This window comes from Ostrea edulis, chromosome 4 (genome assembly GCF_947568905.1).
Source record: "Ostrea edulis chromosome 4, xbOstEdul1.1, whole genome shotgun sequence".
Lineage (NCBI taxonomy): Eukaryota > Metazoa > Mollusca > Bivalvia > Ostreida > Ostreidae > Ostrea > Ostrea edulis.
Genome location: NC_079167.1, coordinates 24,548,947 through 24,575,321, shown reverse-complemented (window position 1 = coordinate 24,575,321; position 26,375 = coordinate 24,548,947). Strand labels below are relative to the sequence as shown.

At 35.5% G+C, this 26,375-nt stretch overlaps 4 protein-coding genes across 6 annotated transcripts in view; 3 read left to right on the top strand and 1 right to left on the bottom strand.

The window, feature by feature from the left end:
* The first annotated feature begins 1,761 nt into the window (after positions 1-1,761).
* Positions 1,762-13,945, top strand: LOC125671598 (multiple epidermal growth factor-like domains protein 10). 2 transcript variants are annotated; one of them, XM_048907424.2, is made up of 7 exons: positions 1,762-1,888; positions 4,460-4,585; positions 5,316-5,504; positions 9,028-9,231; positions 9,516-10,478; positions 11,871-11,964; positions 12,152-13,945. In XM_048907424.2, the coding sequence occupies exons 1-7, from the start codon at positions 1,771-1,773 to the stop codon at positions 12,504-12,506; spliced, it is 2,049 nt and encodes a 682-aa protein (XP_048763381.2). In that variant the 5' UTR covers positions 1,762-1,770; the 3' UTR covers positions 12,507-13,945. The 2 variants fall into 2 exon arrangements, with proteins under 2 accessions (XP_048763381.2, XP_048763380.2); XM_048907423.2 differs by lacking the exon at positions 1,762-1,888 and adding an exon at positions 3,356-3,708.
* Positions 13,946-14,777: 832 nt separating this feature from the next.
* LOC130054055 (uncharacterized) lies at positions 14,778-16,460 on the bottom strand. Its single transcript, XM_056162329.1, has 2 exons — positions 16,433-16,460; positions 14,778-16,146 (listed from the first exon to the last, which is right to left on the bottom strand). Exons 1-2 carry the CDS (start codon positions 16,433-16,435, stop codon positions 15,760-15,762), a joined length of 390 nt encoding a protein of 129 aa, XP_056018304.1. The 5' UTR covers positions 16,436-16,460; the 3' UTR covers positions 14,778-15,759.
* A 219-nt stretch (positions 16,461-16,679) lies between these two features.
* Positions 16,680-19,514, top strand: LOC125671615 (uncharacterized). Its single transcript, XM_056162328.1, has 6 exons — positions 16,680-16,967; positions 17,086-17,202; positions 17,910-17,975; positions 18,433-18,536; positions 18,809-18,937; positions 19,303-19,514. The coding sequence occupies exons 1-6, from the start codon at positions 16,928-16,930 to the stop codon at positions 19,408-19,410; spliced, it is 564 nt and encodes a 187-aa protein (XP_056018303.1). The 5' UTR covers positions 16,680-16,927; the 3' UTR covers positions 19,411-19,514.
* A 6,350-nt stretch (positions 19,515-25,864) lies between these two features.
* The window catches only part of LOC125671611 (GTP-binding protein SAR1-like), a 7,097-nt gene continuing 6,586 nt past the window's right edge, over positions 25,865-26,375 (top strand). The window contains exon 1 of one of the 2 annotated variants that reach the window (XM_056162327.1): positions 25,865-26,166. The gene's annotated coding sequence lies outside the window, so the exon portion shown is untranslated. The remainder of the gene's footprint in view (positions 26,167-26,375) is intronic. The other variant, XM_056162325.1, reaches the window with a different exon arrangement.

The following is a 26,375-nucleotide window of genomic DNA, read 5'->3' as shown; positions in this document are numbered from 1 at the left end:
TCGTTATAATGATCATTTTATTTCCAGAGGGCGCTTGCTGTCTGACGTATTTCATACATATACCAATTCATATAGACTGTCCTTTACATAAACTTTTGGCTACGTTTACTCCTTTTACCTGATCAAAATATAGGGATCACGGCAAGTGTGACAGGTCAACGGGTTGATTCCTCGTCTTAGGCACCTGGATCACGAAACGTCTTGAGTTTAAGTTAGAAATTGAATATTGCGATGAAATGATTGAGAAGTCAATCATTCCAAAATAAAACTGTCATTCGATATTGTTTCATCAATTATTTAGTGTCTACAAATTAAGAGGTTTTTTTTTCAAAAGATCTTGCAGGTGATTGAAATTTTGACTTAAATCTGAGTTTGTTACATGATAATGGGGCCTGGTCACACCTCTAGAGTGTACAGCGATCCGCGTTTGCCCAGCTGTTGATTTAATGCGGTTGATCGCTGCTGCTCGTTATCTTCACTTTTTCATCACTAGATAGTGTGTTATCTTCCCATGATAGTGGACGGGTATTTATTACAGTAAAGTAACTGCAAAATTGAATGGGAAAGGTATTTCGTAGAACAGACTTTATTAATAAATTCAGCATTTTAAATGCAAATTGCCATATAATCACTTTAAATAGACTTGAAACTTAAATAACAACTTACCAAAACACAAACAAGATCTCCTGCTGCCATATTGCATTAAAATACTTAAATGTTAAAATATTCCATACATTTATAATTATTGAAAAACATGCATGTGCTCTTATATAAATTATAGTACTTATGATTCTTGATAAAGTGAATATTTTTGAGGGGTTCCATTTTCAATCGAAGAAAAAAGGTGAAGAGAGCGAACAGTGACGAATCTCATAACTTCCATAAGAAATACAAAATTATGAGTTGAGCAAACACGGACCCCTGGACACACCAGAAGTGGTATGATATTGCAATGCCTGTACGAACCCTTGAAAATAATTATTGGTGCTTAAATTTTAGCGGTGAATTTGATATATGCATTTTACTTCTCATAAGGTTGCTTGTGATTTGCAAATGTGTCATGATCCGAACACAGGGTCTGCTGGACAAAACAATGGAAAAAAAGAAATAAGTTTGCAACAAAGAACTGGTTATTATTATTGAGAAAGAGGACAGATACCGGAAAAATCTGGTAAATAGTACAACCATGTTTATATAAAATTAACCTCTGATATCTAATTTTGCATTCAATATCAATTTTTAAATCATCTTACCAATAATTTCAATTCCTGCTAGAAAACACAATGATAAAATACTACTCCAACCAATACGAAGAAAATATTTGACGCAACTTCCTCAGCATTTGTATCTTTATTTATTTCGTGATACTGATCTTATGATGGTCCTCTTTAATTTGTCCTCCTTCCTCCTTACGCCAAGCCATTGTAAACTACTTAACGGTACTTACAGAATGAAAGCACTTTATACATGCATCTGAATTAGATTTTTCAAAAACCGTTCCTCTAGATACACTTGAGATGATCATATTTAACATGATAAACAATAATTAATGGTACGATTTTCATTGTAAAATTCCTGGCGCACTCAGTCTTTGCATTTTTTGCCATTGGTAACGCAAAAAAAGACTGGTAAAAACCTCGAGAAGATTCTGAAAATACGATGCAAGGCCTTTGTGATCATTCTGTAGGGTTCAAAGGTCAAAATCTATACGGGTTTGATGGCAGAATGTTTTAGGGGGGGGGGGGGGGGGGGAGAGAGTAGAGCAGAGTAATGCGGAAACGTAGAACAATAACAGGCAATCATTATCAGTACACACAAATGGCTGATATCGGACCAGTATCCATGCTAGTACTCTCAATCCTACTGATAAACAACGCCAGAGTACAAGGTAAAGCTACTTATTGTAAGTTAATCGATTTATGTACTGCAATGATTTTGTTCATTCAAAAGCTTTATTCGCTTATGTACATGATCGAAGTGTCCGTCTCCCCCACCCCACTTGAACTGTGCATATAATTTTTATTTTAATTTCTAAGTACACAATGTCCGCGATAAGAAATCAATGGTAATTGTTTTCTTTGGATGTCGAATTCAATACGGCGTAAGTGTTAACTTCATTCTAATCACATGCACTGTTTGTGAGTGTAAACAAGATAAATGGATAATATAATGATGTTATGAGATTGATCAATATTCGTTATCTTCACCTTTCATAAGAGAGAAACGGGACTCCATTTTTTGAAATGTAGAGTATTTAGTGTTTAGGAATATTCCAGGTAATACGAAAAATTAGAAAAACTTTGTAATATTTGTAGTTGTATTTCTTTTCACCTGTGCTAGATTCAAATACAAGTGCATATTGTTTTATAGGAATGTTTAATCAATTTGATCACAGTTCTATGGCGTGTAAAACGTTGCTATATTCGATAATCTTGTGATGTATGTTCAATATCTTGTGATGTATATTCAATATCTTGTGATGTATGTTCAATATCTTGTGATGTATATTCAATATCTTGTGATGTATGTTCAATATTTTGTGATATTTGTTCGATAATCTTGTGAGTTATATTCAATATCTTGTGATGTATGTTCAATATCTTGTGATGTATATTCGATAATCTTGTGATGTATATTCAAAATCTTGTGATGTATGTTCAATATCTTGTGATGTATATTCGATAATCTTGTGATGTATATTCAATATCTTGTGATGTATATTCGATAATCTTGTGATGCATGTTCAATATCTTGTGATATTGCAATTTCTATACGATCCCTTGCAAATTGTTAATGATGCTTAAATTTAAGCGGTGGATTTGATGAATGTATGCATTTTACTTCTCATAAGGTTGCTTGTAATTTGCAAATTTGTTATGATCCGAACACATGGTCTGCTAGACAAGTCAATGAAAAAAAAAAAGTTTGCAACAAAGAACTAGTTATTATTATTGAGAAAGAGGACAGGTACCGGAAAAATCTGGTAAATAGTACAACCATGTTTGTATAAAATTAACCTCCGATATTTAATTTTGCATTCAATATCAATTTTTAAATCATCTTACCAATAATTTCAATTCCTGCAAGAAAACACAATTATAAAGTACTACTCCAACCAATACGAAGAAAATATTTGACGAAACTTCCTCAGCATTTGTATCTTTATTTATTTCGTGATATTGATCTTATGATGGTCCTCGTTAATTTGTCTTCCTTCCTCCTTACGCCAGGCCATTGTAAACTACTTAACGGTACTTACAGAAGAAAACCACTTTACACATGCATCTGAATTACATTTTTCAAAAACTGTTCCTTTAGATACACTTGAGATGATCAACATGATAAATAATAATCAATGGTACGATTTTCATAGTGAAATTCCTGGCGCACTCAGTCTTTGCATTTTTTGCCATCTGTACATGTAACGCAAACAAAAAAGACTGGTAAAAATCTCGGAAAGATTCTGAAAATACGATGCAAGGCCTTTGTGATCATTCTGTAGGGATCAAAGGTCAAACCTTTCCGTTGAGGAAGGTATCTATATACGGGTTTGATGGCAGAATGTTTAATGGGAAAAGTAGAGCAGAGTAATGCGGAAACGTAGAACAATAAGAGACAATCATTATCAGTACACACAAATGGCTGATATCGGACCAGTATCCATGCTAGTACTATTAATCCTACTGATAAACAACGCCGAAGTAGAAGGTAAATCTACTTATTCTAAGTTAATCGATTTATGTGCTGCAATGATTTTGTTCATTCAAGTTTTATTCGCTTATGTACATGATCGAAGTGTCCGTCTCCCCCACCCCACTTGAACTGTGCATATAATTTCATTTTAATTTCTAAGTACACAATGCCCGCGATAAAGAAATCAATGGTAACCGTTTTCTTTGGATGTTAAATTGAATACGGCGTGTTAACTTCATTTTAATCACATGCACTGCTTGTAAGTGTAAACAAGATAAATGGATGATATAAGAGGGAAGCGGGACTCCATTTTTGAAATGTAGATTATTTAGTATTTAGAAATATTCCAGGTAATACGAAAAATTAGAAAAACTTTGTAATATTTGTAGTTGTCTTTCCTTTTACTTGTGCTAGATTCAAATAAAAGTGCATATTGTTTTATAGGAATGTTCAATCAATTTGATCACATTTTGTTATCTTCACATTGTTCTTCTACGAGGGGTATAAAAACAAGTAGTGGACTGGCGACATAAACTTGAATAGAAAAAATATATTAGTGATGTGAATGAACATAAATATATGGCGTACATTTTTGTTTAGAAATTTAAACAATTCACAATATCTTGTTCATTAAAATATGTAAATGAATATGAAGATTTTGATATCTTTGTGGTCTATTCCCTACGGTTTTTAATCATCTGTCGTCTTTAGATATAACCGGAAAGTCTTTGAACATTTTTAACTCTGGATAACAACTATTAAACAGGTCAGTGTAAAATTCTCTCTAACTCCACGTCTGTGTGTATGTGTCACTGCGCCAAAAACTGTCGGGGCGGATGTCAAGTATGTGACTTAGGATGGAGCGGATCCAAACGAAATCACTGTCAAAAAGGTACCTAGTTACATGTATAAGGCTAAATATAGTTGTGTTCACGGCCCATTGATAGATGTTAATATAGTTTGTTCTCTGAAGGTTTTTGACCTTTTTAAAGTGCAATCGGGAAATACATGTTCAGTGGTCACCATTATGTGTTTAACCCACCCACCCCCCTAATGGCCCGTGGGGATCCGGGTTAGAATAGATCCTCAGTACCCCTTGCTTGTCGTAGAAGACGACTAAATGGGGCGGTCCTTCGGATGAGACCGTCAAAACTGAGGTCCCGTGTCACAAAAGGTGTGGCACGATAAAGACCCCTCCCTGCTCAAAGGCCATAAGCACCGAACATACAATGTAGGCCTAAATTTTGCAGCCCTTCACCGGCAGTGGTGATATATACTTTTTTGTTTCCAGGCTAACATGGTTAATGTATCTATAATGGTGTCATACAATAACTGATGTCACATAAACTATTTTATTACATCCCAGTGGAAAGATATAAATCAGAATTTCAGTTCATTTTTGACCAATTTAACTCTCGAGACATTATCAGTCAGCTTTATTTGTATAAAGGACAAATTAATAAAATGCAATTTGACAGTACAAAAGAGTTCTACAACTTTTTAGATTTTCTTATTTAATGAATTTCCTAGATTTGTGAAAATCGTAGTACAAGAAATTTTATCAAATTAAAGCGGCATTTCTTTCCTTTGAGTTTCATAATATGCAAATTTCTTATTTTTAGAACATATAATGTACCAGAAACTTGCATCTCAAGATAATACCTACTCAGAGTTATTCAATGCCAATAAAGCCGTTGATGGTGACATACAGACTTACTCTAAAGTACAGGAGAGGAGTACCGCCGTGTGGTGGAGAGTGCAATTAGACAGATACCACAACATCACCAAAATCAACATTACCATGGACACAGGTAAAAGAGCATGTTCTGTCTATGATCAATTTTCACATCGAGACAGGGTATTGACAAATAAGTTGATGCTACGGAGGTTTCAACATTCTCTTGTAAAGTCAGCATTTCACAAATTTTGTGGTTGTTATAACAACGTATTTTACAAATATAACCTGATATACATGTGTAGGTCAAATACTGATGTTTGATACCAAATGTCAGGACGTTTTTACATACTAATTTTTGACTACTGATTACCCCGTTTACCTGATCAAGATATACGGCTCACGGTGGGTGTGGCTGGTCTACAGGGGATGCATACACCTCCTAGGCACCTGATCCCACCTCTGCTGTGTCCAGGGGTCCGTGTTTACCCTACTCTTGATTTTGTATTCTGTATAGGAATGTCTTCACACTTTCATGCACTAGAACAGTTTCAGTGAGATTACCTCACTCCCATCACTAAGTATGCAATATCCTAGTTTCTGTGGAAACGAGGGGGTTATTTATATTCGGTCTTTCCTATCCCCCTCGTTTCTGTCCAAGCCTTCATAAAGTATGTGGGAAATCAGTCGCGCTTCGGTTTGAATTTATTTCAGCTTACATTTGATGTGAATCGTTCGAAAACTTACATAAATCAATTCATGAATGGTTTTGCCGCAAGGGAATACAATTGAAAGCATTCAATTCCACATTAGAGCAACGAAAATCGTCGTCATTTCAAACACTACATCCTTTCGCTATCAAATTCGCCTCCATGATAAACAATGACTTCAGCGCATGCGTCACCTTATTTTGTAAAACAGCTAGAGGCCCAAGAGAGGTGAAATGCTTTACTTTAATAAATCGCACAAAAATCTAACTTTTTCAGTTAATTTTTTCATCACACGCATCGTATTTTTGTGAATGGACATATTTTTCTGAATATGAAAATACAGAAAACAATATAGATAAAAAGGATGTTGTTACGTAAATTATTCTTAGTGTTTGGTGGAATGAAAAATAAAAGAAAATGTAATTTAAATGTAATCGCATGCTCGATATTGTCTGAAACAAATGCGCATATTGTATTTGTTGTGCTGTTTGTTTTGAAAAAATGTCATTGTTGTAACAAAACAAAAACAAAACAAAAAAATTTTTAAATAAATAAAAAAACAAACAAACAAACCAAAAGTGTTGAAATATATGGGAATGAATAATGTTTGATTGATCTCGACCATAATATCAGGCGCGGATCTTGATTTTCAAGGGGGGGGGGGTGAACCAGAGGATTTGATGACTGTTGATACCATGATATGTGTTTTGTTCAGTGTACTTATTTTATCGTATGCATGCAGTTTTATAAGTTAGTTACCGATTAAAACATCCTTTAAAAAAGAGTTTAAAATTACAAACGTATTTACAATGTTCATTGATAAATGTTCAATGTTCACTTAGTCTTCATCAACCCCCCCCCCCCCCTTAAAACAAAATTTGATGATGTTGGAAATAATAATCAGTGTACAACTGTCCATGAATATCGATGTCAGATTGCATAAACTTGCAGGAGTTTTGAATCTCTCCCCCATAATTATTTAAAATTAAATTCTGATCCGGCATTGATCATTTGACATTTTCCCCAAAAGAATTCAATTGATTCTTTTCGGATGCATGTGAATGAATCTCTTTGTTAGATAATTAATGTCCAGTTTGATATTGGGGGTAATCATTCATTAATGCCTCTCCAGAAAGTCTCTCCTTGCCCATTATGGAACGTAAGTACATCTTTACAAGTACGTGTTGAAATGAAAAGGACCTTTCTGCTTTGCAGTTGGTAACGGGTAAGGTGCAGCCTATGTAAAATTATAATTTCTGCAGGTTGGGAAATATCTTTATTGAATTCCAACAAGCATTCTACTTGGCATCAATTGAATCTACGACTGACCACTTCTATTTCCAAGCGCTGACCTCATGTTGGAGAGACGTGGGCAATTGAAAGTCATTTTCCCGCATAAATAAACTCTCTCTCTCCCACTCTGGACAAAATCAAAAGGGGGATTGCAGCCCTTGCAATCCCCTCCCCCTTCGAGATCCGCCAATGAATGTTAAGTAGATAGACAGAAATTAATCACCTTCACTGATTTGCAGTTTAAAGTTCTTCTGTCACAGGTTTGTTGTTCTGTCATAGATTTGTTGTTTTTCAATTCATGATATGAAATTCCCTATAAGAAGAGACCCCCCCCCCCCCCTAAAAAAAGGAAGGTATAATGAATAAATATAATTAATAATAATAAAATATGAAAATAAAAATGAATGAATAAAAAAGGAGGAATATAGACACACGAGATGTGGTTCCTTTGATATGATATTTAATCCCATTTCAGGAATGCAGTACACACTGCGCACTTTGAATGGTAATTTATAATATTTTTTTATTCCCAATTACATTTTTACTTATTTTGTTTCCAGTAATTCGTCATTTTCATATTCAGAAGAATAAGTCCATTCACAGAAATGAAATGCAATGCGTGTGATGAGAAATAAACTGAAAAAGTTAGATTTTTGTGCGATTTACTAATAAGTAAGTCATTTCACCCCTTTTGGGCCATGAATTGACGCATGCGCTGAAGTCATTGTTTATCAATGTGAGCTGAAATAAATTCAAATCGAAGCGAGACTGGTTTCCCACATACTTTATGAAGGCTTGGACAGAAACGAGGGGGATAGGAAAGACCGATAAATAACCCCCTCGTTTCCACAGAAATTAGCAATATCCGAGATGCTCAATAGTTGTTTCCCTTTGTTGAACTTGGTCATGCGGTGAGACGCAAAATATTTATGTGTGCACACCCCGTGTGTACAGAAGTTTATCATTAAAGCAGTTGTCATGTAATCTCCTGAACTTCGTTAAATGAGTTTGAGTTTGGATATGGCAAATCGTGCAAATACATCTTTCTTGGATATCAGTTAACTTGAAATTGTTTATACAGTAGCAGATCCAGAAAATTTCCAAAGGGGTGCGACCCAAGTTTCTACCTTTCCCACACAAGGAAGGGGGTGTGACGACCCCAAAATGGCAAATATTATCTTTTTGAAAAAACACAAACAAAAGGCGCATAGGCCTTTCAATCACCCGTGTATTAAGTTTAAAGTATCACTAGCCCCAAGGGCTATCAAATCATGAAAAAAAAGTTCATCTTCTGCATATCTGCATTTACTCAAGTGACCTAAAATATTCAACGAAGGGGTTGGGGTTGCAAACTCGTAGCACCTCCTCTAGTCCCCCCCCCCCCCCCCCCCCGTCATATAACTTGGTTGATTCATGCAACTACAACAAAGAGACAGGCAATTTTGAATCCTTAACAAATACACATTTTATTATTCATATCCAAATCAATTATGATAATGCCGGGTTTTTCCCTTGGAATAAAGAAATTCAATATCACGTATTTAAATTGTATCCTATCTTACAGTGACGAAATGCATATATGTGTACTTTTTTTTTTCCACAATAAAGCAGATCGTATTTACCAGGAACTATTACAACATGCTTCCATTTTTGCAGGTGCCAATATAACTTACACAGTGTATGTAACGGACGAGTCACTCGTAACAAACACTTATTCTATCTGTAACACTCTGAAGGTCTCCCAACACCAACATAGACGAAACTTAATGCTGGAATGTTCGCGAGCGATTCTGGGTACAACAATTGAAATCCAAGCACCTCCACATATGCATTTGATGATATACGAAGTAGACGCAACGTGTAAGTGAAAATTTCAATTTAAACAACGCTCCCAACCACTCCCGTTTAAGAAAATCGTAGAAAGGAAAGGTTTTGCTTTTTTCAACCTATTGGTGTACCATGACTTGCATAATACATATCAATATCTCTGTAGAAAATATATCAGAAATTAGAATTATTAACTGTGTGCATTTAATAATCTACAATCCAGTCTCGACACATTGCTGTAAATTTCTAGATCGACCAAATAACTAATATGACCAATTGTTTTAATTGCACCACTATTCAACACTATGTATTTGTAGCATGTGCCAACGGATCATACGGGGATGAATGCGGTCGGCTTTGTTCACCAGAATGTCACAGAGCTTGTAATGAAATCACTGGAGAGTGCGACCAATGTTCGGCAGGGTATACCGGGCCGTCCTGTGCGTCAACGTGTTCTAGATTCTGTGGAAGATCAGGCTGTGACAAAACAACGGGAAGATGTCACCAATGTGCGAACGGACTTTGGGGTGCGAACTGCACCAAAACATGTCCCAAAGAATGTTATTATCACTGTCAAAGAGAAACCGGACTCTGCAAGCTTTGCAATCGCGGACATCTTTTCAATAACGAGACCTGTGTAGAATGCAAAGCTGGATTTTACGGTGACAGGTGCTCTCAACTTTGTAGTAGCAATTGTAGAGATAGAGAATGTAATGTCGTGACTGGGAAGTGTACTCACTGTGTAGATGGACGTCATGGAGAATTTTGTGAGCGGAACTGTTCAGTTAACTGCAAGAACTTTTCCTGTTCAGCATTGACAGGGGACTGCTTGCTCTGTGAACCTGGGCAACACGGAGCACACTGTGCAGTATGTGAAAGTGGATATTATGGTGAACAGTGTGTAAACATATGTCCTTATTGCAAGCTGGGGAAATGTGATCCTGTGAATGGTACCTGCTTCTCATGTCAGAAAGGAAAATTTGGTGCATTTTGCGAAAATAATTGTTCGTCGGTCTGTACAGATAGACTTTGTCATCAGAACGGGGAATGCGTATCCTGTCCCAACGGTCATTATGGTGGATATTGTGAACGTTTGTGTCCCGCAGTCAACTGCTTGAATTGCGATAAAACGAGTGGCGAGTGCTTGCAGTGCCACACAGGAAGATATGGCAGTGACTGTAGAAGTATTTGTCCGGATGAGTGTAGAATGGAGTGTTTTATTAACAATGGAAGTTGTGCATCACAGATAACGCAATCACAATCTCCCACGGACACCCACTGTAAGACCATTCATCCAGAAAAATAATATATACAGATTATATTAAAAGTTATAAGTAACTTTGTAGAGATAAAAATTTGGCTCTTTAGATATTCCTAAGTGCTATTTCGATTAACTAGTTTTCCAAAGAATACACATGTCGCTTTCGATGACATCATAAAATGTGATAGAATTACATATAATATCCATCACGCAGTGGATATTAAATTGAATTTGAAGTCCCGTTTCTTTCAGTAACCCAGTTTTGGTATGTGCAAGGAGGATGGACAGACAGACGACGGACAAAGTGACATTTCCGAAGTATTGATATGCTTCGTCTATGCGCATGCTAAATTCAAAGTTACATGGATTTGCAGGCAGACTGAAGGGCAAAATGACTCGTATAAATGGAATACGCTTACCTTATTCAAAACTCCTTTATTTTCAGTTACAAAGTTTTAAAATGTAACAGACGGGTAAAGTAATCCCTATTCCGACTTATTTGTAAAATTAGATACGGGGTGTTGCTAAAAGGCGTAATAGAAAACAGAACAGAACGGAAATCTAAGAATTATACTGATTTAACTATGTAACTATCTGACATAGTGCAGATTCAAGTTTGTAAAAATCATTACCCCTGGGGTAGGATGGGGTCACAATAGAGACTAACGTTTCACATGCTAATATATATAAAACATCTTTAGATATACATGTAGGTTAAGGTGACTCAGGTGGCTCATGAGCCTCTTGTCTTAGTGTGTGTGTGTCTATGTGAAAACATCTTATTCATCGGATAGACTCATGAAATCGTATCTAATAAGGTGGCAACCAGAAAAAAGTAATAAAATTTGAAAGGTTGAATCATGATTCAAGTCTTTTTCAGGATATTCTTTTTTTTTTTTTTTCTTTGTTCATTTGTGAAACAACATACTGTCACACTCGGTGGGGGAGGGAGGATCAGAAAATGACAAAAGCCGGGAAAAGGGGCTGGTTCCCACAGACACTTGCTTAATATTGTTCATAATAAGTTATAATGATTTTGAAATACATATGCATTAGTATCTCTGTTCTCTCTGTAATTTCTGTTTCCCTTGTTCATAATGAGCCTTTAGATAAGTTGACCTCTTATTATCACATACAATATTTCCGTTTCAATTTCGAGTTTTGGGAAACCCGGATATATATTTAATTAAAACAATATATTTATAAATACAATTACCATTTACCACCTTGACATCCCCCATTAATACCGCCAACGTTGAATTTCTCATCTGGGAACAGGTGAGTGTCCCCTCTGACAACGATAGTTCAACAGTATACACTACATCAATATATGACGTACACAAACAAAACTGGCGATACAGAAACCAAAATGATTGCTTGTGGTGTTTATATATTTTCTCATTATTTCTAGGGATGGTAAATTCCATTATATTAGCAGGAACAGCAGTATTAATTGTAGCATCCATTGGTTTTCTTTTCAAGATCTGTAGACTGAACCAAGAGAGGTAAGATGTTTATTTCTACTCATTACGTCACGCTGGCTGTAATCCTACTCGTGTTATATTGAATACTCCTTGTGAACTGGTAACAATACCTCATATTTCAAGGTCATTTGAGTCACTTATGTCATATACTACCGTCTACCGTACACTCTGAAACTAATTTTATCTAGTATAATGCATACAATTGTAGAAATCAAGAAAGTCAAACACCACATGGACGACCCTTGACCTTTAGAGAACTATCGTCATCCCATCAGTATCAGTCTCTGGTGGAGGATCATTCCTATGAAAACATTAATTTTGAGCAAGTGGAGACCGGTACGGAAGATATGGAGCCCATGTCCGAAAACGCATGTGCCGCCGAGAAAGAATTTGATGTGGAGATGTATTCGGATCTGAAGCCTCCAGAAAGGTTTACCACACTCGGTTCTCTAAATGGGGAACTTCTGAGACAACAGAGTGAACGTGCTTCTGTCATTTCCACGCCGTGTGAAGCTGTTGTTGTAAGGGACGATTCTTTGCGTGTGTCTTATTACAAAAACTAAATCAAAGGCTTTTCAGTTGTTGATAATCTCCTTAAATTCTTCTTTAAATATTTGTGGCGCATATTATACAATTGAATATTAATTTACTGTAAAATAGATACCAGTAACCGGGCGCAGTGGTCAGGTGGTCGGTGCGTTCGCTTCGTAAGTGGGAGATTCTGGGTTCGAGTGCCTCGTCCGCGTCAAACCGAAGATGTAAAATTATACTAAGTGATTACAAAAAGCTCGGCATTTAAATGTGCGAGTCGTGTGTCTTTATGATGAGACCTTAATTAAGGTTGCTCACTACACTAAAGCTATATGACACCATGTCACAAGATGGCGATTTAAATGTTTTGTGAAATTATTTGTATCGATCGATTTGTTTGTTTATCATCGTAGCTCAGTGGTTAAAGCATTGGGGTGGTGAACCGCAGATCTCGAGTTCAAATCCACCAGTCTTTTATTCATATGTGTTGAAATATTTTTTTTGAAAATCATGTTTTTATGCAAATTTGTATATTTTTAGGCATATATATTTATTGTATATTATCATATCTTGTATAATTAAATCAATTCGTACTGTTTTGAGGAACTATTTCTGGGTGTAGTGAACCACCTTAAATATAGAGTCCCGTGTCCCGGTCACGTTAAAATCCCTCATTACTACGGCATTGAGCACCATGCACGGGTGTAAATACTAGTATGTGGCACTTCACAGACAGCTGGTGACGTCTCAGCATGAGTGAATAATTCTCAAAGGGACGTAAAACAAACTAGCGGTGGTTGAGGCGCTCGTAACTGGGAGGTTCTGTGTTCTATCCTCCACCCTGACGCCACGTCAACCTTAAGACGTTTAACATAGGCACTGTTTCTACAGTGCCAGACAGTAGAAGTGAAAGTCACGTGTATTTCCGATATGACCTTCAAAACGGAGGTTCCTTGTCATGATAGACATAGTTACCACGATAAAGAACTCTCGCAGCTACGGCTATGAATACTTGTAAATTGGTGTGTCCAGGGGTCCGTGTTTGCCCAACTATCTATTTTGCATTGCTTATAGGAGTTATGAGATTGATCATTGTTCGTTATCTTCGTCTTTCACTCTAATGTTTCTGATCTATTTAGGTGAAATTTTTTATTTACGATGTTCAGACATGCTACACCACGCGTCTATCCAGGAGAGAGCATTGGGATCCACTCCACGCCAGTTTTTAACGTTTAGATATAAAAGTTTTTTAAAAATACATAATTTTGCGCATTTTCGTAATGAAATACTAAATGTCAGACGCAGGTTAGCATCCCATTCGCAAAAGATGTGCATGTACAATTATATAAATATATATACATGTGTGTGTGTGATATAATCTAATATAATATAATGTTGACATGATATACATGTTGAAAGTTGTGTATCCTATAAATATGCAAATAAATGATGATTGTCTCCATATTTAAAAGCCTTTCTTTAATACTCTACCGTAGCCCTGAGAGCCATGATTTGAATCATCACTACGTAAACCTTCGTTACATGAAGATACTTGCATACATGTATATTGCATTGACAAATATAGCTTATTCATGTTTCTTGAGGAGATTTTTCTTATCGTGAAATTATTAAATGGAATTAGTATGTAGACATCCCACAGGACGTTTTTCGTGAAATTTAAAAATCAGAAAAAGTAAATTTTGAGGATTAATTAGATTGCCTACAGAAGAAAACAAAAACGTCCTATGGGATATTTACAAACTTTATAAGGATATATATACAAAACATATTTCATATGTTGCTCGTCATGAGAAGTATTATTTCACGGGTCACGTGAGAAACGGGGTAGGAATATTCTTTATTTCTTGTTCCTTCAACAAATAGAAACATGTTCATTATTATAACACATTATAACAATATTTCAATTATCAAAGCCTAGAACCTGTAACAGCAATGAAACGATTTTATACATTGTAGTTGATAGTGAGTTGACCATCATTACAATGTAGTATAATTCTCGCCTTTGTGGTCTGGTAAATGTAGCAGTAATGTATGAAAACAAATGTATATTTCGTGTGTAAAACACTGTAGTACAAATTAATTATTGTGCCACTGGCTTATCATAGCCAAGATACATGTACGACTAAGTCATTTCTTTTGAACAGAACATCAGTTTCTATTACATTCTTTTGAATAGAACATCAGTTTCTATTACATTCTTTTGAATAGAACATCACTTTTTATTTCATTCTTTCGAACAGAACATCAGTTCCTATTTCAACATAGGTGAACGAGAAACCGTATGCAAATGTGAAATTACTTTTATGTAGTATATCAAAGCTAACAACATGCTATATTCAAGCTTACAGCACAAAATACACAATATGGTAAACGTATTAAAAGGGAAAAAAAAAGAAGCAGATCGTCCGGTTAAAAAATATATCTCATAAAAATATAATCAATATACATGTAGTACGTACATGTATAAACATTATTAAAAAAATGTCGAAATCTTTCAAACATATTACTATTAAGCTACTGATCACGCAAATATAAAAGTCCTGACAACATGGGGTCGAACATTCAACCTTCTACCTGAAGTAGTTTATATACCATGTGCAAGCATATTCACCAGGAGATTGAGGATATCAAAATTTTAAGAGTGGCATCGTTGCAAACCACTTTATTTTGGTGGTCTTCAAACCTCAAAATCCCCTTCCTGTCCCCTCCCCCTGGGTTCAGATTGTTTCTATTCCATGTGGTTCTTGAAGATTCCTTTGGAAAACCGAGAGTTCATGCTTGTAATGTACACCACATTTAGATGCTTGCATGTTAGTTTGACATATCATACCCTTGTACGTGGTTTTAGAGAAAAATAACAAGAATGCATTCCCATGTAAAACTTTGAGCAGCCTTTGTGGCCAGCCCGTACCAGCTAGGGATTATATTGTTTACCATTGCCAGGAGGCGTGGTCCTTCCTTGAACCTTTGGATCCCTTTACCTCGGGATGCATTGTGACATGTCGCTTTTGGCAGAAAAGAGCCCAGTAAATATTGAGGAAGAAGACAAACATGTGAAAAGTTTAAGCTAGGCAGTCAACAAGACCACGGTGGGCAGAAGGTGGCAAGGAAAGCACATGATCGCATGAACCTTTAGCTCACATGAGCTACATGTAACAACTTATTCTTTGTGTGACTTTACTTCACGTCACATAGAATACTAAATATATGAATTAATAATGCATTCTAAAAACTATGGAATATACAATATTCATAGTTTGTGGTTCAATTGAGTTTTTTATCCTTTATTTCTTCAGAGTGAAGGAAGTCAAACGACTTTTCATCCTCCGTGTTGTGCATTTTCAGTAGGTCGCCAACTCTTTTTCTGTCACCAGCTTCAAAACCATCCTTCGCGGGAATCTCTTTGTTCATTTTTTCGACAATTCCTGAATTTACAGGTTTAAAACAAACTTTTGCTATAATGATGAGGGTTATTCCGGTCGACAGAGCGTTTAATCCCAGCACCATCAGCGGGTTACACGGCATGGAAGTTAATCCGGAGAATGTCAAATAGAACAACCCCTGTCCGAGGGAGAGAAGTCCGAGTAGAGCCATGAAAGCTGAGGGTCGATGCACAATATCATTGATAACTACCTTCGACATGTTTGCAACCTATTTAATAGAGTTATATCTATACGTGAAATAATTCATATATTACATGTAAATAGTAAATATTCTTATTTTCGAACAATTCTTAAACGTTCACACCCGATTTAAATTAAAAAACTTAATTAAATTTTCCTTATTTATCAAAATAATAATGATAATAATAATCATAGAAAAAAATCTGATACTCAAAAGAGTAGTAAATTTTTTGATACTGAAAAGTCGATTTGTTTGCTATCGTGATTTTGATTGATTAAATATTACAAATAAGTTAGTTTAAAAACTAGCTTACCATGACCTCAGTGTAACACGAAAAATAATGAATTGAAAAAAAATAGCTTTGACTAAGTATTACAGACAGACTGGGTGCACGACGCGCCGCGATTTCATTGGTACACGTCTTGTAGTAACCCGACCAAAGCCGATGAGTAATATATATATATATATATATATATATATATATATATATATATATATATATATTCAATGATTTATTGAAAAGATGTATGGAATGAATACGTGCTGTTGTTTGAATATTTCCATAAACATTCCAAACGATATGGCACTTTCGATTTTACCGTAAACAATAACAAAAGAACGATAACTCTACCTTTAAACCCGAGAAAACACGTGTCCGCTGACAGCGTTGCTGTATTAGTGTGTATTTGAGTTACGCGTGCTGTATTTACGTGGTATGTAAAACCTCAATGTATATATATACACAGGTCTAATGAATGAAAACTATCACACGTGAAAGAGAGTGATTGTAACAAACCTAAAATTAAAAATGTTTATGAACTGGATCTGGGAGATACTGTATTACATTGGTAAGTATCTGTAAATACATTCTAATAAAGTTTAGAATCTTATATGTATATATTGTGTACATAGATTTTGTTCATATTTCATAGAATGGTTTAACAGATTGATAATTTTTTGTTTTAGGCTTTTATAGGAGGGCAAAATTAATGATAATAGGATTGGATAATGCCGGGAAATCAACATTACTTTCTCTGCTGAAACACGGAAAACTGGTTCAACATCCGCCCACCCCCCGCCCAGGTAATTATACAGGTGTACAGATATATACCCAGGGTAAAATCTAAAAAATAAACAACAATGTATGTGCGGTATGAAATAGTCGTTTTAGTATAAACCTGTAAATGCACAATAAAATATGTAGTTTTCTAGACGGATATTGAATACATGCCATATGGATATCCTTTAGAAAACAAAATATCTACATTTACCAATGCTCAGTCGATGCTAAAGAGAGGGTTGTTTGAATGTCATCAATTATTTTAAGGAAAAGGGATAAATATACAAGGAATAAATGCATATGTTGTTTTGAATGATGTAGACATGAAAACAATGAACTAATTAAATTGCATCACCGTATGTCAATAGTTTACATAGATCGTACTTGAACTTCTAACACAGAATTTACATGTACATATACATGGATAGCAAGGAATGTGTTAAAAGTATAGAATGAAATAGGGTGATGTGTAAAGTTTTAGATAAATCTTTATAGGGGTGTATATTTCGTTTTGTACTTGTCTTGAAAATTAATTGCTTTTTACAGGATATGATTTCTTTTAAAGTAATGATGAAAATGTGAAGATAACGAACAGTGATCGGAGGGGTGGGGGGGGGGGGGGGTGGGGGGGCATGTAAAACGAACAACCTTCTATACTTTCCAATATATATTATTGTTTAAGTGGTAGCATAAGGATGCATGTTAAATGCTGAATATTCTATAATTACAGTTTCGGAGGAAATGACACTGGCTGGAACAACATTTACAGCGTATGATTTAGGAGGTCATCAGATGGGTACGTATGTCCGGCATAGGTACATGTAGAGACTTGTACCAGATCTCATACATTCTAAATATCTGTAAAATATCCACTTAGATCGCATAGCTTCTAAATATCTGTGAAATGTTCCCTTATATCGCATACATTTCAAATATTCTGTAAAATGTTCCCTTAAATGCATCTTGTATGTGTAGCAGATCTCATAAATTCTTAATATTTGAGAAATGTTTCCTTAAATATTTGTGAAATATCTCTTTATATATAGTATATATACATGTATATACCAAATATCATGACTTCTAACATTTTGAAAATATCCCCTTGTTTCCTTAATATTTAAGGAGGAGGATACATATATAGTCTCAACATTCCTTCTAATATTTCTCCACTTTTGAAATGTTAATCAAAATTATAGAGACAACTACTTCCTATATTGAATTTTAAACGTTTGGCTATTTATCTATTTCTTCAGCCAGGAGACTCTGGCGGGAATACATGCCAGCCATTAATGCGGTTATATTTGTTATTGATGCAACAGACAAAGAAAGGATTTTAGAAGCGAGAGCAGAATTAAAGGTAGGTAGAATCCTATAAAACGTAAAATATTCACACAGTTTTGATTAAGCTAATTAAAGTTGAAAAATTGCAAAACGCTCTTAATTGGAAGTAGAATAAATTTACAGGTGATACAATTTACCTGTATTACATAAGTATGTTTAAATGTGCTTTTTAAGATACAGTTTGACGTTCTCGATTTTACTTTCCGGTCACTGGTACATTGTAAATTACCACGCAAACCGTTATGAAAGACAGGTGTTCAAAACTGTAAATTTACTATTTCATTACAGGGAATATTAGCTAGTGAATTGCCACCAGAAATTCCTGTGGCCATATTGGGAAATAAAACTGATAAATCCGGCTGCTATGGTATGGAGGAGTTGATACAAGTCCTTGATTTACAACAGGAGTTAATTTCAGTAAGTGAAAACATTAATAGAATTGTTAAATATTTTCTCCAGTAATGATATTATTCAAATATACATGTAAATAGATTTAAATTTAATAGAATGTAGTCATCTATGTTGCCAGGTTTCCAAAAAGGAAATTGAATGCTGAAAAAACTAGATCTAGAGGCATTTGAATAAGACCCTATTATACATTACATTTTCGAAAAAGACAGAGTATTACACACACACACGCACACATACAGAGAGAAGATCAAAGGATAAATTTACTTTAGTACGAACCTTTAGCCTACATGACAGTATAATTTTCAAAATCATTCAAACTTGCTTTGCTTTTCAAAAATTTAATTTTAATGATTTTTTTTTTTTTTTTACAGAATCAAGAAAACACATCTAATCGAGAGTGCAAACTCTTTATGACCACCATGGTATATCGTCAAGGTTACGGGGACGCTTTTCGATGGCTTGCAAAACATTTGAAATGAATTCGTCGGAAGCATTGGACTTGTTTATACATGTTGCAAGAAAATCATTGATCTCATTGGTTCACTTTATGTATTTTTGTGTTAAAAATAAAAGTCAAAAGCAATTTTGTCACACTCATACACAACACTGCAAAAAGTATATTATATACAGTACTGTATATTACCCACAAACTGGGGGATACACAGAAAACATGCTGTCTCTCCATCGATGATCGAAGTCCTAACTTTATAATGGAGAGACATTGAAAGCGCAATTTGGCTAAACGTTTGACTATGAACCATTAGTCACTTTGCCAAGGTCCCTGGTTAGTTTGGATCAGCCCCGCGGAGTGTTAGACCTATGAGAACAGTCGAGCAGTGAATAAAACAACGTTTTAACAATATATGTTGATAAAAATAATTGCCATGAAAAAGGGATACCATGACAAATGTAGGTAAACTGTTTTCCAATCTAACCAAAATAGGTAGGTTTATTTGTATTTTATCACTTCGTCATTAATAAAACGACTGGACACCATGTTATAAAAAGGGCACCATGAGTGAAACAATAGCTATTATATTGACCATTCAAAAACGGGAAACCTTACAGATGTGTCAGACTTCCCGCTAGGTACATGTATATATACCCTGACGTTACAAACAGTTGCACCTAGATGCTGTTAGTATGAAAATATCTTTTCATGAACTCGATGCAATACGAAAAATAATGAACAGAAAATGGAATGGTTTTAACAAAGTCTTAGAGACAGACTGGGTGCACGACGCGCTGCAATTTCATTGGTACACGTAAATCTCGATACATGAAAGAAGTCAGAAATACCTTGAATGCGGAACGTCAAAAATAGATTCTTTTAGATGATCTGGAAGGCTTCTGGATGTTAATGACCAAAATGTAGTTAAAGCCTTATCGTATGTCATTAAATTCGATTAATTGATTATGCTTTTACGCCGTTTTGGCAATATTTCAACCATTCTACGGCGGTTAACCTATTGAAATATGTTTGTTTATGAGTGTTTGAGTTTCCCTGACGCCCCCCCCCCCCCCCCCCCCCCCGTGAGCCTAGGGGGCCGTCAGGGAAACTCAAACACTCACAACCAAACATATTCTAAATTGGAGATAATAATGTAATTTTCAGACACTCTTATTCAATGAATACTCATGAGAAGAGACAATTAAGTCCACGTCCTATGAAGTTTATCACAGATAAATGCCCTGCCAATAGAAAGGTCCAAATACCAATTGTCTTTGAATCTAAACAAAAGCCTGTTTCAGAAGAAATACCAAATCTACCAATCCTGCATTATGGTTGCAACTTAATGGTGCCAGTTCTATAATAATTCCAGTTTATATGGAAGGAATCATTAAACTTCTGAATGCAACATCTTTGGATGAATTCCAGATTCTGAAATGCGGTGTGGTAGATTCTTAGAGCGAAGACATGGTGGATTATTTTGATAGTCATTTACAAAAAGACATCGTAAACCGCGCAGAAAGATTTTTAGTTGAAAACACGGGCTTTATTATCCCTTTTCAGATATTACCAACAACGCTTCAGAGGCAGAACTTACAGTCATTAAGCGATGATTTGCATGAGTGGAAACAAGTAACAGTTGATGCCTCTGTACTAGCTTTACATATGGACCAGAGTCACATGTATAATGGAACTTTGAGAGGTCGATATGAATTTCGACAATTTTTTCTTAGAAATACATATTCCACAGCAAGACTTGAGGAAGATGAAGTAGAATTTACAGAAGTGGCATGTGATCCTGCTGACATCGTTTCGTAAATCAAAGGAAATGAAAGCTGTTCCTACAGAAAAGAAGGATGGGGTTAATAATACTTCAGAACCACCGATGGAGTGCAAAAGAAATTAGTGATAGCAACTGGAAGAAAAGGCAAATATGTGGTGCAGGTTCCCAAGCTTAAGTCTTTCAAGGTAGAAGGTACAACCGGAGAAAAGTACGCTGTCTGGGGTTTTTTCTTCGAAAACGTCGTGCCATTGTCCATCAACTATTATATAAAATCAGAGAAAAATGACACCCCTTGGAATAAATAGTTATATACCATATTTGTTTTGCAGAATACGGAGACTATACAGAAGAAGGTAGCGCCTACAATAATGCGAGTTTCACTGTAATTCACAAAGAAATTACAACATGTACGTTGCAGATCGATTTCAAAGGGAATGACAAAAAATCACGAAGTTCTGTATGAGGAGCCTTTCTGTAGTGAACTGACAAAAAGAAAGGTGGCATAAATTCCGTAGGACCACTGCCTGATCTAGAGGTAGGTCCACAAAGAGTGCGACACGAAAGAGACGTTTTGTTTCTGAATGGGATTTTCAATCACTTGAAAATAATCATGTAAACTTAAGTATACCCAGTTCTTTAATTAGTAAATTGTCAAAGACACTGACTAAGAAAACAGTGATATTTCTAGCTATAAGAAATATGGTTCTTAAAATCATCAGGTAAATAAATTAATTACAACCTATGTATGGAAAGATGAACAACCTGAAAAGACATTACATTTATCCCGTGAAAAGAATAACTCTTTTTTCAAATACATGTATCGTGTGTAATTATGCATTCTGTAGGTCTTTTTCACTTAGCTCACGTACATGTAGCTGGATGTTGGTTGATTGATTTACTTCCCATCAAGAAATAGAATGCTCACTCATATTAAACTGAGACGTCACCAGCTGGAGGTGAAGTACCACAAAATTAGACCTATGCATAGCGCTAAGGGCCGTAGTAGTGAGGGGTTTTTATCGTGCCAACACCTGCTGCGACCTCCGTTTTTAAGATCATAAGACAAACCCGTGCATTTGGCACTACCTATGTTAACGTCTTAGGTTTGACGCGGCCATGGCACAAGCAGGGCTCGAACTTACGACCTCCTGGTTACGAAGCAAACACTCTACCACTGAGTTACCGCGACCGGTTGGACGTGCTTTCAATAAATTTTCTAAATGAAAATCTTTTCTGGTTAAGATACATCAGAAATCGAGTGAAAATTATATCAATCTAATAACATAGATGTTATCTCCCTTTGGAAATTTGACGTCATCATACACCCTACACAGGAGTTTTTGTTAATTTATGAAAAATGGTATAGTGTTTTGCTTTGAATTTCACAATAAAATCAGGTCGAAATCGACCCGCAGTTTAGGGACATTTGGACGTTGAATTTTAAAAGAAACGGCTTTGAGCCTTCCAATAACACCATGAATAGCATTTTGACATGTTTCTGGGTAATATAAATTCAAAAAATGCCTTTTGGATATAGGATGTAAAGATTTTATTCAATGCATTCAAGAAAAGAGATAGAATCGGCCAGGTATCATCGTTTTTTTCAAAAAAAAAGAAGGGGTGGATGGGCAGTGTTCACAGCTTACCATTTTAAAATACTGCCTATTTGACAGGACTAGTAACCATACAAAGTCCCTGGTCCTGTACAAAATGTGTTCTTCTGGTGACTCAAGATAAATAACTTTTACTATCAACAGATTAAAATGCATGTTTTCAAAACTGATTTTGATTATTTCCGGAATTCTAGACAGTGTTAAACCAGCATAATCAGAGTCGTCATCATCCTCAATTGTTTTCTCAATATAGTAACATCGCGGTCCTCATCTAAAACATCATCCTCAATTGTTACTCAATTTAGTAACATCAGGGTCCTCATCAAAAACATCTTCAATTGTTTTCTCAATATAGTAACATCGGGGTCTTCATCTAAAACATCATCGGGATCTTGGGATGTAGGCCCCTAACTCATTCATAAAACAGATTTCTATTAATAATCATGGGAAAGGAAATTATTTATATTTTTTAGTATTTTAATCTGGTCTATCATAGATGAAGTTCTTAGTTTTAGAAGGTTTTTACTTATTAATTTTTTAAGAATTATATAATATGATTTCAACGGAACAACGGACAGACTGTGTTTTAAAATCGATCCTTCCAATTTATTTGAAGGACGTGTCAATGTTAAACAGATGGGGGAGGAGGTCAGAGAGGATGTGGATAAATTGCAATTTCCTGTACATTATTGACAAGAAAAGGGTCAAAATGAGTGTGAGTATTTCTGCCCCAAAATGTTGGTCCTTCATAATACATGTATTCATTCCATCACTTGCAACTTACATTTTAACTACTTTTCAATACGACAAATAAACAAGAGGCCCATGGGCCACATCGCTCACCTAAGTCACCTTGGCCCATATCTGAAGACTTTCCATATATATTTGCATGTAAAACCTTAGTCCCTAATACATGTATGGTCTCAACCTACCCCTGGAGACCATTTTTGCAAACTTGAATATACACTATGTCAGAAAGCTTTCATGTAAATGTCAACTTCTTTGGCCCGATGGTTCTTGAGAAGAAGATAAAGATTTCCCCTATATATTTGTATGTAAAACTTTGATCCACCCTTGTGGCCCCATCCTAACCCCGGGGGGCATGATTTGAACAAACTTGAATTTGTACTATGTCAGAAACCTTTCATGTAAATCTCAGCTTTTCTGGCTCAGTGGTTCTTGAGAAGAAGATTTTTAAAAAAAATTCCGATATATTTGTATGCAAAATTTCGACCACCCCCCTTGTGGTCACATCCTACCCCCGGGGGCATGATTTGAACGAACTTTAGTCTGCACTATGTCAGAAAGCTTTCATGTACATATCAGCTTTTCTGGCTCAGTAGTTCTTGAGAAGAAGATTTTTAAAGATTTTTCCTATATATTTGTATGCAAAACTTTTATCCCCCTTGTGGTCCCATCCTACCCCCCGTGGCCATGATTTGAACAAACTTGAATCTGCACTATGTCAGAAAGCTTTCATGTAAATCTCAACTCTTCTGGCCCAGTGGTTCTTGAGAAGGAGTTTTTTAAATTACCCTACCCTATTTTTGTGATTATCTCTCCTTTGAAAGGGACATGGCCCTTCATTTGAACAAACTTGAAAGCCCTTCACCCAAGGATGCTTTTGGCCAGGTTTGGTTGAAATTGGCCCAGTGGTTCTGGAGAAGAAGTCGAAAATTTAAAAATTTACAGACAGACGGACGGACAACAGGCAATCAGAATAGCTCATTTGAGCTTTCAGCTCAAGTGAGCTAAAAACAAGGGAGGGGGGGGGGAATTGATTGAACTTCGCGTGCAAAAAAATTACGGACTTTGCAAGTAAAAACTAAAGAAAAGGTACATTGTCAAACAGGGGGAGGGGATGTTGCTACGTGCCTGCGACGCTTTACTTTCTCTGTCGTCTGTGACTGTTCTAATAGACTTTACGTACGATGAATAAACGTTAAAACTGATAAATATCAACTCATTTGCAGTAACAATAGCACTTACCTGCAATCGCCTCGAACTGTAAAGATCCCTTGTCAGTTGTGCATTTTCATTCTCACCTTCGGACGAATCAGAAAAGATGAAAAATTGCTTTTATGAGGCGTCTACTTTGCTTAATTGGCAAAGGCGGTAATCTGATAGTTCTCATCTATTTTTGAATTTTTAAACAGGTAAGCATGATGAACACGAGGATTTAAAATTACACAAACACGATGGTTTTCCCTTTTAAACTATTTTATTATGTAGAAGTAAATCTATTTTCGGTGCATTTGACCTTTAAACCTCTAAAACTATAGATAGTTCCAGAATTTGACAATACAAACAACTCGTTGTTTGTTCCTTTCTTTTCATTTCACAACTTTACATAAATATATACTATGTATGAATTTACATAATCATATAACTATAGTCTCACCTTCATATATATTTAATTGTTTTCACTAAAACTTTTTAATATCGATAAAAAATACCTTTAATGTACACAATCGTGTACGTTGAATATTCTATATATTGATATTAATTTAATAGAATCTGGCTTGCCCCTCCTATGTATAATGAAGCACAAATGACCACTAGTTTCCTGAATTGTTCCATGGCAGGTTTAAAAACTCAAGATGTATATGGTGCACAAAAATTTATTGAGATTTTCACTATGGATGACATTAGATTTACATACTACAGTTATAAAAAGTCAGCTGACGCATCACATTTCACACAATGTCATAACAAGCACACTGAGTGTCTAATTGGGAGAGTGGATGATACGGCCGCATTGAAAATCCGAACTAGGGGGAGATAACCGGATACCGACATCACAATGTAAAACGGGCAAACCGGTGGTTCCATAGTACACAGGCGCCGGAAGTCCAAATACGTGGATGAATATGGACTTAAAATGGTTTTGGACCTAACCTTAAGTTGTACTTTAGCTTATTCCGTTTTGGTAGCATGAATTGATGACGGCTGGTATGACAAAGAACACAAATGATATATCGTACATTAATAGAGATTATTTTGATACGAAAATAAGATAATCAGCATTATTTTATACAGTGTGCATTCCGGAATCTCATATTTTGTGCCGTGCACGCTACTTCGTATTACTTAATAATTTGTATTTCTTTTTTAAAAAGTTATTTTTAGGTCGATCGATCTGTTATTTCATTATATCTATTGTATATAAAATTGAAATGTATCATATATGGACTGATGTTTATACCCAAGTCATTATAATATTTATACATTACTTACAGATCACAAAAAAAGGTTTTTGTTAGTACCAACACGTCAGAATTCAACAACTTTACTTTTTTAATACCAGGCGATTCTCGCAGTGACTCACAGACCTCCTTCCCAGACAGATTGATTTCAATCTTCGGCATCTGGAATCAAAAACAAACAAGTAAACCAATACTAAACAACTTCTTACATTCAGAACTGTCAAACACTATAAAGTAAAATATGAATAAAAAGTTGTCCGGTGTGTTTGTTCCATTTTTTTTTTAATACTAGGTCTAATAGTAAATAAAATGCAGGTCAGGGGCTTGTAACGTTATATTACATCACACAAAGTATTTTTATAATATCAGGTTGTTCAGATAAATAATTAAA